This window comes from Mytilus trossulus, chromosome 6, assembly GCF_036588685.1.
Source record: "Mytilus trossulus isolate FHL-02 chromosome 6, PNRI_Mtr1.1.1.hap1, whole genome shotgun sequence".
Classification (NCBI taxonomy): domain Eukaryota; kingdom Metazoa; phylum Mollusca; class Bivalvia; order Mytilida; family Mytilidae; genus Mytilus; species Mytilus trossulus.
The window spans coordinates 49,030,702-49,048,895 of NC_086378.1; the positions used below are offsets into that span (position 1 = coordinate 49,030,702).

Consider the following 18,194-nt stretch of genomic DNA (forward strand, 5'->3'; position numbering starts at 1 on the left):
AACCGGATACATTTTTAAAACTAGATACTAGGTCCCCAAAGAAGATTAAGAATAAGTTTAGTTTCATTTGGGCCAGTATTTTCAGATGAGAAGATTTTTGTAAAAGTTAACGGACGATGACGGACGACGACGACGGACGTCAAGTGATGAGAAAAGCTCACTTAGTCATTTTGGTCTATTCACAAGATATATTAGAATTAAACGCCACAACTGGAAGCCAATAAATTAAAAAAATAAACTTGAAAAGACTAAGATGACAGTATGGAAGCTGTAGGTGCACTGCTACACTTTAAAATGTACGACAATTTGTCCTTTGATATTTATACGAAAAAAACATCAGTGCTGCATATTATGTATGATGTGATGCAATCGATAATTAAACTCTGCGTTTACACATATACATACACAGCTCCTAAATCATATGTACTTTTTCAGAACTTAAGATCTGTAGTACTGGATATTTTTTTTAATATTTAGTACTGTTTCTTTACTTTAGGATTATTGTAATATTAAGGTACTTGTATTTTCAAGTACTTGATTTGTACTTACAATATTGGTACAAAAATATTTCCAACAATGATCACAGAATTCTTTTACATCATAACTTTATTAGATTTGAAAAAGACAAACTTCAAAATGCTGAAAATGTAACCGTGCAACCATAAATCTGTAATACTTAAATATCAAGTAAAAATCAAATACTGTAAAAAAAAAGGTACCTAAATATTTCAATAATTCTCAAGTAACAAACTAGTACTGATTATTAAAAGTAGATTTCCAGTACTACAGATTTTTGTTAAAAAATTGTACCTATGCGAAAGTAACTGTGAAAGCTCATGTGTGCGGTTATACAGACAGAATAAGTATATCAAACAATAACATTGTGTCGTTTACCTGTTTTTAATTTTGATTTACCTATAACATGTATAACTATTGCGTAAATTTTTTCAAAGTTGATGTTTTTCTGAAATTGTTTACCATTTCACATCAGTATGATACTTTTTCTTCATTATTCATGCCTAATTTTTATAATCTTTGTATTTGCATTGTATCATAGATCACATTTATTCGTTCAGTATGTGTTCATTTGTTACTATATATGTTTTTTGATTGAGTTAAGCCATTTCAATTGATATTTCATAGTGTGTCTTTTATACTGTGATGGTACACTATTGTTTCATATAAAGGTGAGCATTTTGTACCATTAACACGTTTAAGCCGCTGCATTTGCTTGCACCTGTCGTAAGTCAGGAATCCGATGTTCAGCAGTTGCCGTTCTGTGATGTGGTTCACAAGTGGTTTTCGTTTCCCGCTTTTTTTTTAATATAGATTAGACCGTTGGTTTTCCCGTTTGAATGGTTTTACACTAGTTATTATGCAGACCTTTATAACCTATTATTAGTGTTGAAATCCGAATATTGTTGCACCTCACGTATGTTGGATACCATCTTTCCAGCGAGTTCATTGTTTTCTGTTTTGTATTAGATTAATATAAAGATCCATTTTGTTACAACTTGCGATCATTTTTTTTTTGGACTCGTCAATGGCAGTCAGTAGGTTTTAAGAACATCATCTGTTCAACATGTTATACAAATGCATTTCGTTAAAAAAATCTTTTTTACCTTTTGTCTTTCGAAAATTGTTGTTCGTACTGTAATTATATATGTATACATTGTATATATGTTACAGTGACTTTGTATAATCAGGGATTATGTAGAATTACTGATTTTTCAGGGAATATGTAGAATCACTGAAATCATTAGTAATTATATATAATCCCTGAAAATGACCAGTGATTTGACATAATCACTGAACATTTTAATGATTATTCTACATATTCCCTAATATGATTTCAGGAATAATCAAAAACTTAAGGATCCTTTGTTTGTTAAAAAATAAATAATATAGACAAATTATCATTTTTTTTCTTTCATATTCCTTGCAAGATGAAATAATTTTGCTTTTAAACACAGAGGATAATCTTTAAGATATAACCAACACAGGGTTTCGAGATAAAGTTGAAGACTTCAAAATTAATAATAATAAACATCCCCTTTATAGCGATAACTTTACATGTATTGTTTGTTGCTGAAAAGCCAACGTCAAATGGATATTCATGTTCTATTTGTAAATCCACAGAGGTTGTTATTTGTGGCAAAGAAGTTGATGCTACATCTGTTTTGTGGGTTTTTTTTGTCAAATGAACAAGAAAATTCAAACTGAAAGAACTTAAATGTCATGATGATAAAACAGGTAGAACTGAAGGATTGATAAATAGAACAAAATTTTAGAGGAAGCTGGCATTTGGCGTAATATTCTCATAGCAATTCTGCAGGGAAAAAAGAAAAGGGAAACCCCCAAAAACATAATCATTAGCAATTGCTCGCAAAAAGTCTGAAAAAGAATATTGCCTGGCCACAAAACGCGGTATTTTGCTCGAACAGTTTCGAGGTTGCTTATTCTCTTTTTTTCGGGATACCTTGAGATGGTTTTAAAGAACACTTTATTTTTCTTAAAAATTTAGTCGAAAATATTTATTCGATATGTGAAGGAAAAGGTTTTTTTTCAAATGTGGATATTGTAATAGAAACAGATGTGAAGCATATTGTTTTAATATATTGTGTTTAACATTTTAATATATTGTGTTTAACATTTTAGTATATAGTGCCTAACATTTTTATTTTTTTTGTAAAATTTTGTGAAAAAATGCATATTTTCAACTTTTCTAAAATTGGGGGGGGGGGGGGGGGTTAGGTTTATTTTTTAAAGATATCATACATGTAGATTCTTGAAAAGATTATGTTTGGTCCGAGAACCTGATTATAAATAGAACAATTTTTTTTCAGAAATTTTATATATATAAGATCGATAATCTAAACTTGGGTTTGGCTTCAGAGGTTAGTTAAGGTACATTGCAGTTCTCTTGTCATGTTTTTGATTTTTTGACAGATTTTCGGAAACCTCAGGTTTTATGCATTTGAATGCCTCAAAAAAATGGCATTGACCCCCATTTAACTTTTTATAAATCTTTTACATGTATAATAATAAGCAATCTGTAAAAGTTTAATAAATTCAAATTATTTTTTAATAGTTTTGAGAATGTAAACTTGTCAATAAAATAGCTATGAACATTCAAGAGAAACTATTATCCCGCCAAAATTTCAATGGCTAATATCTCGAAATCAAACACATTGATCTGTATATTTTTTTACTCTTTTGATTCCTTTATTAACCCCCTATCAATATCCACTATATTTAAATTGAAAGATACAAAATAATGTCATACAATTGTGAAACTCCAAGTCAAATGGACAAATTTATCTTTCTGCTTTAAAATGAATTTTTGTCGAGCCTTCGACTTTAGTCGAAAAAGCGAGACTAAGCGATCCTGCATTCCGTTGTTGTCTGTGTAGTCGTCGGCGGCGTCTACAAATATTCACTCTGTGGTTAAAGTTTTTGAAATTTTAATAACTTTCTTAAACTATACTGGATTTCTGCCAAACTTTGACAGAAGCTTGTTTATGATCATAAGAGAGTATCCAGAAGTAATTTTTTTTTAAAATAAAATTCCATTTTTTCATATTTTACTTTTAAATGGCTTAGTTTTTTTTTCTGCGGAGAAACATAACATTCACTCTGTGGTTACAGTTTTTAGAATTTTAGTAACTTTCTGAAACTATCCTGGGTTTGTACCAAACTTGGACAGAAGCTTGTTTACGATCATAAGATAGTATCCAGAAGTAAATTTTGTTAAAACATAAATCCATTTTTTCCGTATTTTACTTTTAAATGGACTTAGATTTTCTTCCAGTTAACATTACATATAGTCTGCAGTTAAAGTTTTTAAAACATTTATTAGATTCATTAACTATCCTAGATTTTTACCAAACTTGGACAGAAGCTTCCTACAATCATAAGATAGTATCAAGAGGAATATTTTTATTGTTTTTTTTCCTCATTTTGGTTGAGCCTGCAATTTACAGCTAAAGTAGGCGAGAAAATTTTTTAAGGGTTCCGCGGAACCCTTAAAAATTTTTAATAAGGAAACATTTTTTAAATCTCAGAATATGATCAAGATTCTTTGATAGAAAGTCATTGTATTTTCATTTCGATATAATGAAGTATTTTTAAGATGCTTGGATAGCAATTTAAATAGAGAGAACATAATTTTATTAATAAAACATCTTCTTTCTATATGGATTTCTTGCCAACCTACTTTACACAAACAAGAGCTTACTTTGGTAGTATATTTATATTCGGTTATAGCTATATTAGCAGGGTTGATTTTTGTTTTTCCGTAGAACCGCAATTTACTCAATTTTCTTTGTAATATATATACTAGTAGTAACAATGATATCGTTTCTGGGGAGGGGGGCTGTATAGTTTGTTGTTCATGCAGTGTAAGCTAATGCTCCGTGTTGAAAACCGTACTTTGGCCTCTGATGGTTTACTTTTACGAATAGTGTCTTAGATCTAGACTTTTCTTATTGGCATTCATACCACATTTTCTTATATTATTCTGCTAATTATTTAAGTCAATGATATGATCGAATTATTCAAGGATTTTACTTTGCAATGACTTTGCAATAGTGATACATTTTAATATTAATATATATACAGCCTCCTCTATTAATAACAACTGTTTCCTTTGAATCTTAAATAAGAAATAAGATAAAACAAAGGTTTGCATCATTTCGCAAAGGTTTGCGTTGTAACGCAAACTTTGGAAGACAATCTAAACAAAATATGTGGTGCTAATACACTTCCGTAGATTTTAAGAAAGGTAGTGCATATATTAATTAAGAATCAGTGCCCAACCATTACATTAAGAATTGAAAAATCGTAATGTACAGCTGATAGAGTTGAGGATGAGTATCATTTTTCAATCGAATGTTCACTTCATAACAATTTGAGGGAGGGACTCTTTCAGCACATTTCTAGCACATCTCGATGTTAACACAAGAAAACTTGACTATTATGGGTGATACTGACGATTGTATTGTTAAAAAAAAGTTCTGTTGAATTATGTAGTACATGTCTTGATACTGACTGTTATTTGATAAATATAGTTGATTTTTTCTATTTTGTTTTGGCTCTGATTGTGACTGAGGCTTAACGTGCTATAAAGATAATTATATCGTATTGTTATAGTTATAAAGCCTTTATGTTATTCCAATTATTATACCGCCGCTTCAAAAAAGTGGGGTATACTGTTTTGCCTCTGTCTGTCTGTCTGTCCGTCCTTCCAACCGTCCAGTTCATCCCTCCGTCCCATGAATATTTTCGTTGAATATTTCATGAACTCCATTACAAGGATTTCTGAAAGGTTTATTGAAGTCGGCTATATTGTGTGATAAGTTTTCAGATTCATCACTAAACCACTTCCTGTTTACCGAACACTTCTCACATGACAGCCAAGTTAAAAAAAAATGACATATTTTTCTGGGGAACTACAATTAAATACAATGATTTCTGAAAATTGGTTTCGGGGTTTATATTAGTCAGCTTTACTGTGTGATGCTTTTTTCAGATTCAAAACTCAACAACGAAATATTTGGGTGAGGTATCATCAGTAGTTTGCACCATCACTGGTTGTTAATATGCTCTTTATAGACCCTTTAATTTGGAAAAATGAAATATTCTGTTCTTTTTTATTCTATATACAGATTTCGAATTGAGTATATAGAAAGTATTCGAACTACCTAAGCCTGATGTTATATATACGGAATTATTTCTTTAAAAACATGTTTTTATATCTAACGTAATAATACAGACAGACAATTTGTTTATCCTGTTACCCTTATGCTTAACTTGATAAGTGTTGAACTTATGGATTGTCGGAGCAATGGATTGTCGGACTATTGGGTTGTTGTACTAATTGGTTGTCAGACTAATTGGCTGTCGGGCCAATAGGTTTTTGGACTAATGGGTTGTCCGACCAAAGTGCTGTTGGACTAATGGGCTGTCGGACTAATGGACTGTCGGAATAATAGCATGCAACCTATATGGCCTGGTTAACTAAAGAAATTTCTAAAAGTTACCATTTGATTTTAGGAGAACCTTTCTGGAGCCCTCTTTTCGTCATACATACACTACTATATTTTTCGACTTTCGTGTAGATTTATTTTTATCTTTTCTGTTAATTTAAAAAAGAAGATGTGGTATAATTGTTAATGAGACGGTTACATGCCATTATTCTGAAAAGATTAAAAAAAATCTACATGAAAGACGAAAAATATAGTAGTGTATTTATGACGAAAAGAGGGCTCCAGAAAGGGTTCTCCTAAGATCAAATGGTAACTTTTAGAAATTTCTTAAGTTAATTGAATGTGTGGAATTTGTATTCAAATTATTACTGTTATTAATCTTGTATTTATGCAGACATTCTCGGCTTAGTGGTTCCATTCCAAATATCGGGATTAATGCAGTCTTTTGTAAAGGTTACAGAGACAGATACAGAAAATAAGGACGTATTTCATGTAAAGGTTAAAAAAACGTTGAGAATAGCAAAACATTTTTTTTGAAGATTCATCCTGAAAAAATTATACCTCTATTTACCGGTTTACTGTCTTAAAGGAGAGGAGGGGGATTTCAGAAGGATAAGAAGTGTGCTTCAGCTGAATCCCCCTCCCCAAAACACACACACACAAGATATTATGTTATCGGAATCTAGAACTTGTGAGATATATGTAGAACGACGAATAGTAAGGAATGATTCCATATTGATACAATTATATTGCTTGATAATTCTGATTTGATAGTTTTGCCGGTAATAGCATAATTATTTTACCGGGTTTAGCACAGTTCCAACTTAGCAGATGTATTCTATTTGTCTATCTCAGAGATCCTGAATTTCAATTGCGGGATAGTAGTACAACAAAGTAGTTATTAATGTTATGTTAATAGCTAGATATAGGAAGATGTGGTGTGAGTGCCAAAGAGACAACTCTCCATCCAAATAACATTTCAAAATTAAGTAAACCATTATAGGTCAATGTACAGCCTTCAACACGGAGCCTTGGCTAACACCGAACAACAAGATATAAAGGGCCCCAAAATTACTAGTGTAAAACCATTCAAAACATGTATATATTAAGAGGATTCCATTATACTGGACTTCCGATATTAGCTATCATCCATTGCCTATTATTATTTTAAAAATCACCACCAACTTAAAATGTGCTTAATTTGCCTGTCCGTCTTTATCCATCCGTCCATCACACTTTAGTTTCAGTTTAGAAATACTTTGACCAAATGATTCTATTATTGGTTTGCTAATATCATGTTATGGATCAATTTTGTGATTTATGCTGGTGGAATAACATCTCAGACGGATGGGTGCCATAAGAAATTAAGAATTTTCTTACATTTGTTAGGGCCATATATGTCTTGCCTTTCAATAAGCCAGGTTGACCCGGCTATTGCAATCCCATGAAGTTCATCATCTTTCAACCTTAAACCAGATGCTCCACAGGACACAGCTTTATACGACCGCATAGTTCGAACCCTGAACAGTTGGGGCAAGTATGGACACAACATTCAAGCTTAGTACAGCTCTGGATTTGGATTGCGATTACATAGTTGACAAAACATAGTTTTCTGACACAGAATGAATGTGGTCTAAGAACTTGAACGTAAAAACTTAAAAATTGAACATTTACCTATTATGGTACAATTTCCAAAATCTAAATACATGGTTAGATTCAGCATATCAAAGAACCCCCAAGAATTCATTTTTTGTTAAAATCAAACTAAGATTAATTTTGGACCTTTTGGACCTTAATGTAGACCAATTTGAAAACGGGACCAAAAATTAACCCTTACCATGCGGAATTGTTTTTAGAAAATGTCTAATTTTCGTTTATTTGCAAAAATATGCAAATTATATGCAAATGAGCTTAGCCCTGTTGCTGTAGCATATTGAATTCTTTAAATCTAATATAGGTGATCACGGGGTGGGGTGGTCGGGGTGAGAAGGCGGAATTTTTTTGGCGGAAATTTGCCCCAAAGAGGGTCATCAGGTGCAAAAAGCGTCAATTTTGCCGATTTTTCACCCCTTCTCTTGACCCAGAAGACCCAGGGTTGCTGGTTCAGGTATCTAGCTGTAGCCTGCGTGTAGAGTGGACCCTAGTGAACAAATTGACCCCAACAGTTGTTAGATCGGAGTGAATCTGATCTTGATTCATCAGTCTACAGAAGGTCATTTGGACCCAAAATACCGAATTTCACGATTTTTGCCGATTTATGACTTCGAATGGACCCAAAACCGGAAGTAGTTGTTTCCTATGCGTATTTCATTAATAATAATGATCAGTAGTTATATGGCCGTGGGTTTGCACTATCTTTGCCAGTTTTATGCCTCTGAACTTCTTGTGTGAGATACAGATGTGAAGCCTACCCCTCCAGAAAACCGAGTTTTAGCCAATTTCAATTTTCCAAGTCCGTATTTGTGCTCAAAATGCTACTTATACATGAGAAACGTGAACAAGGATAGCCTCAGGTTGACGGGACATACATAAATTTTAAAATAAGTATCATAAAGTGGACTTCTAAAAGTATGGAACGCCATTGGAGCCAAATAACGGTTATTAGGGTCCGCCCGTCAAAAGACGGTCACCGCATGGTAAGGGTTAAGAATCTACATTCACAGTGAAGATTCGATTATTCAATTTTTGATGAAATCGAACAAAGTTTAATTTTGACCATTTTGGTCCCTAATTACTAAATTGTTGGGACCAAACCTCCCGAAATCAATCCCAACCTTTCATTGTGTTCTTAAACATTGTGTTTGAATTTTACAGATTTCTATTTACTTATACTTAACTTAATGTGTGAAAACCAAGAAAAATGTCTTAATGGGCCCTTTTTTGGTCCCTAATTCCTAAACTATAGGACCAAAACTCTCAAAATCAATCCCAACCTTCTTTTTGTGGTAAATAAATGTGTGTTTAAATTTCATAGATTTCTATTAACTTACACTAAAGTTCAAGTGCGAAACCAATGTTTCTTCGGACCATGAAACGCAATTATTTTTTCAAGTATCTACTTGTATGCAACATTTAAATAAATCAACTTACCCCCTCCCCCTTTTTCCAAGCCCCCCCCCCCTCCAACCCTAATGTTTCATGACATATTACATTTATTGAACAATCTGAAGAAAAAATCCCAGACAAGACTGTGAGTGAAGCAAAGAATGAAGTCATATTCCAATTTGAACCCTTTATTTATATATTTTTTTCACATAAATTTCTATTTATGCAGTTTTTTAGTGGATGTTGCTATGGATAATATGTCTTTCCGTGGTAACAATTGAAGTCAACAACACTTAACGATTGTAGTTAAAAGTTTGTGTTCGCTTTTATGTATTTTTCTTATCGGTTATAAAAAATCCAGGACATTTAAGCTCTTAAACTGCAATATTCTGCAACTGAAAACTCCGTTTCCAAGGAAAAAATCGGTTGCTATGGTGATAAAACTAAAAAAATTCCCACACATTTTTCTATTAAATTTGGTAAAGTAGTATCCAAACTTCATTACTACAGTGCTAACTATTCTGTACACATTTGCACTTTTCTGAAAAACACCAGAGAAAATGTGGTAATTCAGCAAAAATCCCAATTTCAGAAAAGTTGAAAATATGCATTTTTTCACAAAATTTTACAAAAAAATTACAAATGTGTTTGACTTGCAATCTTCACTAAAATGAAGCTTAAACCAAGTTCTATCAATGTTACATATGAAAATTAATGAAAAATGCATTATTCTCTTCATAATCAGGCTCTGAAATGTGGTGATTTAGCTAATTTTTGAAAGATTTTACAACGCCTAACAACCAAAAAATTGTGTGTCCGTTACCATGGCAACCACTCATTTTTTCCCACTCAAAATTATTTTTTGTGCATTTTTCATTTACTGCTTCTACTAGGCCAATTATAGAAAAAATCTGAAACACTCCATGTATCACATGTATATGGCACACTGCCTGGTTCTTATAAAGAGCTGTACTTTAAAAAAAAAAATGGGGCTATCATTTTTATATATTTTTCTTAACATTTTACAATTTATGTTCATATTGATGTTTTATATGATTTTACAGAATAAAACAATTTGACTTTTATTCATTTTCTTTATAGATAAAACTATTTCATCATTTCAGTTATTATGTATGATCCCTGACGTTTTTTCTAGTGATTATACATAATCCCTGAAAATTTTAGTGATTATATACATTGTATATTCCCTAAACTAGTTAGTGATTCTACACAATCCCTGAAAATTTCAGGGATTCTACATAATCACTGATTATACAAATTCACTGTAACATATATATATACATAAGGTTTAAAAATAGTAACAATTAACGTTCCTCCGATCTTGGTGTGGTTTCAACTTTAAAAAAAAAAGCTGCAGTTGCTATTGGTTGTTTTCACGTGTGGCCATCTTACACGTGGTTCATTTTTAGCTGACAAATATTCCATTTATATCTGCAATCTTTAGCGTCTTCATGCAATTAAAAATTGTAACTGGTAATGCAATACAATAGATAGTGCTAACGTTAAGTTATGTATGATGTATAAATCGATCTATTTTAACATTTAAGAAAAAAAACCTAAGAATCAGGCTACATCACCGACATCACAGGCATATTATGCACAGTTTAGTTTATATGGTTTAATACAATCTATCCCTAAAAGGAAACTGTTAACTCGAAAGTTTATTTCTCTAAGCGAAACTTTGAGTAGGAGTCTGTCTCTGACGTGTTTAATAATTGTCAATTTGACATACTATACAACCTGCATTTTTTTATTTCTCTTGTAAAGATTGAACTGATTTACATTACTAATTTACGGCGAATACTGTTTTTATTTTTGTTTTTGATAGCTTACATTTTATCTTTTTTATATATCCCCAGACAGTTAATAATACAAACAATTCAAGAATTGTTTACCAAACGTATTATCATTATCATATTACCTGTATTGGTTTGAATGATATGAGAATAAGAAAACCTATAAAAAATACTACAATAATTGACAACATATGCCACGATTATCTGCATGCATTTGAACAACGATATATCCCTTTAATCTCAGTGACGTCATTCTAGATACAATAAGTAACTAAACGTGACTTTGAACCTTCCACCAGATTCTGGTTAGATATCATCGATTTTTTTTTAGTTGAGGGCATCGTAATGTAAACTTATTATTTTATTTATTTTATACAAATGTTGTCTTTGTTAGAGTTTATATCATTACATTTAAGTGACCTACTAAAGTTTCATTTCATTCAAACTTGTTAAGTATATTTCTTTTCCAATCGTATTGCTATTCGATATAAAACAAATAAAGGGTGCTAAAATATTTATGTAAAAAAACTCATCATAGATCCCAGGATCAAAATTTTATATTTACGCAAGACGCGCGTTTCGTCTAAAAAAGACTCATCAGTGACTCTCAATAACAAATTGTTTAAAAGGCCAAATAGAGTACAAAGTTGATGAGCATTGAGGACCTTAAATTCCTAAATGGTTTGCCAAATACAGCTAAGGTAATCTATTCCTGAGGTAGAAAAGCCTTAGTTTTTCAAAATTCAAAGTTTGGTTAACAGTTGATTTATAATTATGAACATATCAATGATAAATCAAGTCACACAGAAGTGATGATACCCTCAGGGAAATAAAACTCCACCAGCAGTTGCATCGACCAAGTGGTTGCAAATAAACTCATCTTAGATCCCAGGATCAAAATTTTATATCTTATTGATTTATTTTGACATTTAAGAATCAGCAATTTCGTAAACTTTTATACTTCTAATGAAAAACAAGTATTATTTTGACGTTTATTGTTTCCTCAAAGAGGGTTTTATTGACAATGATTTTTTTTTTACATAGTGATGTTAAAGGGATAACAATAAAAGAAAGATATATGGTAGTTTAAAACATCACTGTTGTCAAACCTTGAAAGGGGTCACATTGAACTTAAATTAATAGGCAACAATAATACCTTGCGACAGTATTTTTCGCATATATAGTTAATCATATAGGGCCTTCCAAATACCGTTTCAATCACTAACATCACTGAAGAGACATTTCTTGTCGAAATCCGGATCTGGTGTACAAAAATTATTGACACCTATGTCTGTGGCATTACACCACTGGGTCGATGCCACTGCTGGTGGACGTTTCGTCCCCGAGTGTATCACCAGCCCAGGAGTCAGCACTTCGGGGTTGACATGAATATCAATTATATGGTCATTTTTATAAATTTTCTGTTTACAAAACTTTGAACTTTTCGAAAAACTAAGGATTTTCTTACCCCAGGAGTAGATCACCTTAGCCGTATTTGGCACAACTTTTTGGAATTTTTGGTCCTCAATGCTCTTCAACTTTGTATATGTTTTGGCTTTTTCACTATTTTGATCTGAGCGTCACTGGTGAGTCTTATGTAGACGAAACGCGCGTCTGGCGTATGAAATTATAATCCTGGTACTTTTGATAACTATTTACACTACTGGGTCGATGCCACTGCTGGTGGACGTTTCGTCCCCGAGGGTATCACCAGCCCAGTAGTCAGCACTTCGGTGTTGACATGAATATCAATTATATGGTCATTTTTATAAATTTTCTGTTTACAAAACTTTGAACTTTTCGAAAAACTAAGGATTTTCTTACCCCAGGAGTAGATTACCTTAGCCTTATTTGGCACAACTTTTTGGAATTTTTGGTCCTCAATGCTCTTCAACTTTGTATATGTTTTGGCTTTTTCACTATTTTGATCTGAGCGTCACTGATGAGTCTTATGTAGACGAAACGCGCGTCCGGCGTATGAAAATATAATCCTGGTACTTTTGATAACTATTTACACCACTGGGTCGATGCCACTGCTGGTGGACGTTTCGTCCCCGAGGGTATCACCAGCCCAGTAGTCAGCACTTCGGTGTTGACATGAATATCAATTATATGGTCATTTTTATAAATTTTCTGTGTACAAAACTTTGAACTTTTCGAAAAACTAAGGATTTTCTTACCCCAGGAGTAGATTACCTTAGCCGTATTTGGCACAACTTTTTGGAATTTTTGGTCCTCAATGCTCTTCAACTTTGTATATGTTTTGGCTTTTTCACTATTTTGATCTGAGCGTCACTGATGATTCTTATGTAGACGAAACGCGCGTCTTTCGTATGAAATTATAATCCTGGTACTTTTGATAACTATTTACACCACTGGGTCGATGCCACTGCTGGTGGACGTTTCGTCCCCGAGGGTATCACCAGCCCAGTAGTCAGCACTTCGGTGTTGACATGAATATCAATTATATGGTCATTTTTATAAATTTTCTGTTTACAAAACTTTGAAATTTTCGAAAAACTAAGGATTTTCTTACCCCAGGAGTAGATTACATAAGCCGTATTTGGCACAACTTTTTGGAATTTTTGGTCCTCAATGCTCTTCAACTTTGTATACGTTTTGGCTTTTTCACTATTTTGATCTGAGCGTCACTGATGAGTCTTATGTAGAGGAAACGCGCGTCTGGCGTATGAAATTATAATCCTGGTACTTTTGATAACAAATTAAAAATTGCGGTTTTTATCCAACGTAAGAAAGGTTTGAACGTAGTTTTCAATTTAGACTTGTTTATATTTTTTCGTTTGGGCTTGTATCATATTTTCCCTCCGGTTTATTGATCCGTTCATCCTAAGACTCTTAAAATTCAAGAGTCTATCTAAAAATGAATTAATTATGTACATGATATGTGGCCTTCCAAATACCGTTTCGATCCCTAAAATCACTGAAGAGACATTTATTGTCGAAATCCGGATCTGGTGTACAAAAATTATTGACACCTTATGTTTGTGGCATTACATCTTGGCCACTGGTTAATTGTTTTCTGTTTAGTATTAAAGTTAATATATTAAGATCCATTTTGTTACATCTTGTGTTCAATTTAATTTGGCAATCGCCAATGGCAGTCAGCAGGGTTAAAGAACATTAGTTGTTCGACCTGTTAGTCAAATGCGTTTTGTTAAAATATACTTTTTCACTTTTTTGGTGTTTTTGAAAATGTTGTTTGTGCAGTATTTAGACCCTTCTACAACGAAATTTGTTTTACATGCACACGTATTAAAATTGCGTTTTTTATCCAACGCAATCATAGGTTTGAACGTAGTTTTTAATTTAGACTTGTTTATATATATATATAATATATATATATGTTTTTGTGCTAGTAAAGTGAACTACTCTCACTTTTATTTTTTCTTGATAGGATATTTTAAATGATTTTTTTTTCATATTGATATCACAGAAAAAGAGAAAGATTGATCAGGCTACATCATCGACATCACTGGACAAGCTTAATGACGAATCAAAGGTACGTTTTAGTAATTTGATATATTTTCTACAATTATTGTTAAAGCTGAAAAGTTTTTCACGGATATGTGCGGCTTATTTTCCCTAAAAATAACAATGTAACAGAATCCGGGCCATTTTTTTGATACTCAGTTTTTATGGAAAGGATTGTTGCATACTTTAAAAACTGCAGACTGTGTATGCCTGTCGTGACAAGGTGCATTTGCATATACAATACTAAATATTTTATATTAAAAATCAACCCGTCTTTGTTTTTTTAAAGAAATTAAAATGCAGCTACTCCGTCACACTTTGCTTTGTGCATATTTTAATCGTCACAAAGATTAGAGAAATTTGAAAACCTTTATAAAATTCAGATATGTATTTCTGTAACCACTATAAGTCTTATATTTCTTTTTTTTATTCCCAATGGTATATTCCCGCATTCTACAAATTCAAATGATTCATGAGGTTATAATGTGTACATACTATGTCAATAATAGGACATAATTATTAGTGAAATTTCTTCGAATTTGAAGTTCACATTCATTTTGATATTTTAGAGACAGAGAATGAGAGACAGGGCTACGTCATCTACGAACCTTTCAGATGATATACAGGTATGGTTAGTCAAGGTTAATAACAACACTACTTGTATTTGTTAACGATGTGTCCATGATTAACTTTGTAAAGGGAGTTTGAATCAAATAATAAAAAGTACGTTTGATTATGTGAAGAACTTAATGTATTTTTTCAGGAACATTTGTATCAAATCTTTGCTGTAGATGGTAGAGTCATAATCTTTTTTGCTTAAACATTATGAAAATATAAAAATATTATGGTCGTTAATATCGTTTGTGATAAAACTAACCGTAAATGTACTCACTTATTTGAATTGTAGGCTTGGCTTGTATGGTTATTATTTATTTTTTTAAATCGGACTTCATTGATGTTAAAATCATTTAACAAAATTGAATATATTATACATCATAAAACATCTAGCTCTAAATGACAGGCACCTGATTTCGGAATAATAAGATGATACAATGGTGTAATAAAAACCGATGCAAACATAACATCGATTCCTTTCCATTTATTGTATGTATTGTCCTTTTAAAACTATTTGTAGTAAACGATTTTCAAGTTCAATTTTGAATTATACATCTATTAATATGTGTTATATAATATAATAGGCATACGCTGTTAGAATTTAATCATGTCTTTCTATAACAACTCTAATAGGTCATATACACCTTTGAAAGTGTGGTTACAATATAATTTTCCATGTATTCTATACTATACAGTCCGTCAAAAGTTAAGCACCACCGAAATATAACTGGCAATATTTTTTCAACTTTTGCGAAAAAAATATTAATGTTTGGTGTAACCGTTAACATATACTAAGAAAATTCAATACGACCAAAAAGATTGAACTCATATTAAGCAGTCTAACAACCTTTTATCAAAGGTCATCTGCGCGTTTACACATACACTGTTTCTCCATTTGGTCGTGTTAGTGTCCGTACATTGGCCCGTGGACTTCATAGAGGCGACCGAAGAGCAAGTCATGGTGTATAAAGACTTGTACTTAATTACAGGCAGACACTCTACCGTCAGGTTTCAGTTGGGGAATAACTATCAATGCTTAAACTTAAAAAACTTGAAAAGATGACAAAACACTCATTGGTCAGATGGGAGTCGGTTTCTTTTACTACCAGTAGACGCCATAATACGAATTTCGCGGGAAAATAAAACGGTCTATGACCAAAACAATGTTTGTGCAAGGACTGCATTCAGTGCTGGTGGTGTTCCAGTACGGGGTTGCTTATTATACCAGTATAAGCTGGGTATGCATATTCTGCATGGTAACATAAACGGACAGACATACAGAATTTTGTGCATTTAAACATTGTAGTCCCTCATTTTAATAATCCCCCACTTGCTTTTAACATTGTCAATACCCTTGTACGTGGACGACAACGTTAGACCACACGGGGCAAGGTTTTTAACCGATTTCAAAGAGCATAAGCCATTTACACCATTTTTTGGCCTTCCATGTCTCCATACAGAAACCCTATGAAACATGTCGGAAATGCCATTGGCGGAAACCTTCACAATATTTTGTCGCTTCAATAGAGTCATTTGTTGTTTAATGCAACATATTTCCTCAATTAAGGTTTTGAATGCTTGTACCGAGAATAATACGTCGAGTTATGAAACTGTACCGGAAGAGAAGCTGTTACACATGCTAGTGACTCAAATATTGACATTAAATTTGCCGAACATACCAAAGATTAAGTGTAAATTTTTTTAATGATATTGGGTGATCAATTGTTTAAGATATAAAATAAAATCACAGTGAAACTTAATTTTGTTTCTGAATTGTGTAATTTACACTATTTCTATGAACAAAAAAACCTACATGCATAGAACCTTCATTAGTGACCAAAATTATGTTTGTGGTTTGTTTATGGTATACACTAGCAAAATTGCTATAATTTTGTTTTTTCTTTTTCGAGGAATAATTGAATTTTTTTAATTTGACAAAAATCGATGCAATAAAAAAGGTGGTGTTTAACTTTTGCCGGACTGTATATTAAAGGCAAAGACCTCATTTTGTTTGTCGCTTCTCTTTATTTTATGAAAAAAACAATCAACATGCCTCTGTTTCCTAAAGGTGCCATGTATAATTGCATTTTTTTTCTCGCTTTCACTTTGTGGAATATCATCTTTCCTGCAAGTTTATTGTTTTCTGATTGTATTTAATTAGTATAAACATCCATTTGGTTCATTTTGAGATGAATTTATGAGACAATCGTCAAGGGCAGTCAGCAGGTTTTAAGGACATCATATGTTCGACCTGTTAGTCAAATGCGTTTTGTTAAAATATACTTTTTTCATTTTTTTTTTTTTTTTAAATGTTGTTTGTGCTGTATTTAGACCCTTCTACCACGGAATTTGTTAAACATGTACAGTACACGTCTACAAATTGCGGTGTGTATCCAAACGCAATCATAGGTTTAAACGTTGTTTTCAATTTATACTTATTTATATTTTTTCGGTTGTGCTTGTGTTATATTTTCCCTTTGGTAAATATGATTCGTTTATCCTATTTCGACTTTTTTTTTTATAAGAAAGAGTTTATCATATTTTGCGGCAAATTATATGACCTTCTAAATACCGTGACGATCCCTAACATCACCGAAGAGACATTAATTGTCGAAATACTGATATTTTTGCACCTCATGTATGTCATATACCATCTTTCCAGCAAGTTCATTGTTTTGTGTTTAGTATAAAATTAAGAAAGAGTTCCATTTTATTACAAATCGTGATCATTTTTTTGTGGCAATTGTCAATGGTAGACAGCCTGGTTTAAGAACATCACTTGTTTGACATGTAAATTTAATCGTGGTAACTATGATGAGTTTATTAGTCATATGCCTTTTCTTAAAATATACTTTTTCACTTTATGGGTCTTTTGCAAACTGTTGTTTTTGCTGTAATTATATATAAAATTAAGAATGGAAATTGGGAACGTGTTAAAGAGACAACAACCAGACCATAAAACAAACAACAGCAGAAGGTGTCCAATAGGTCTTCAATGCGGCGAGAAATTCACGCACCCAGAGGCGTCCTTTAGCTGGCCCTTAAACAAATATATAATAAACTAGTTCAGGGATAATATACGTCATACTTCACACCAAATTATACACAAGAAACTAAAATAGAAAATAATACAAGACTAACAAAGGACAGAGGCTCCTGACTTGGGCCAAGCTCAAAAGTGCGGCGGGGTTAAACATGTTTATGAGATCTCAACTCTCCCTCTTTACCTCTAGCTGGT

The 18,194-nt window shown here is 32.4% G+C and overlaps 1 protein-coding gene across 1 annotated transcript in view; it reads left to right on the top strand.

Annotated features, from left to right (window-relative positions):
- LOC134722769 (uncharacterized) overlaps positions 1-18,194 on the top strand; it is a 37,169-nt gene that overhangs the window by 11,535 nt on the left and 7,440 nt on the right. The window contains exons 5-6 of the mRNA XM_063586396.1: positions 14,304-14,369; positions 14,911-14,967. Coding sequence (XP_063442466.1) covers positions 14,304-14,369; positions 14,911-14,967 — 123 coding nt within the window. The remainder of the gene's footprint in view (positions 1-14,303; positions 14,370-14,910; positions 14,968-18,194) is intronic.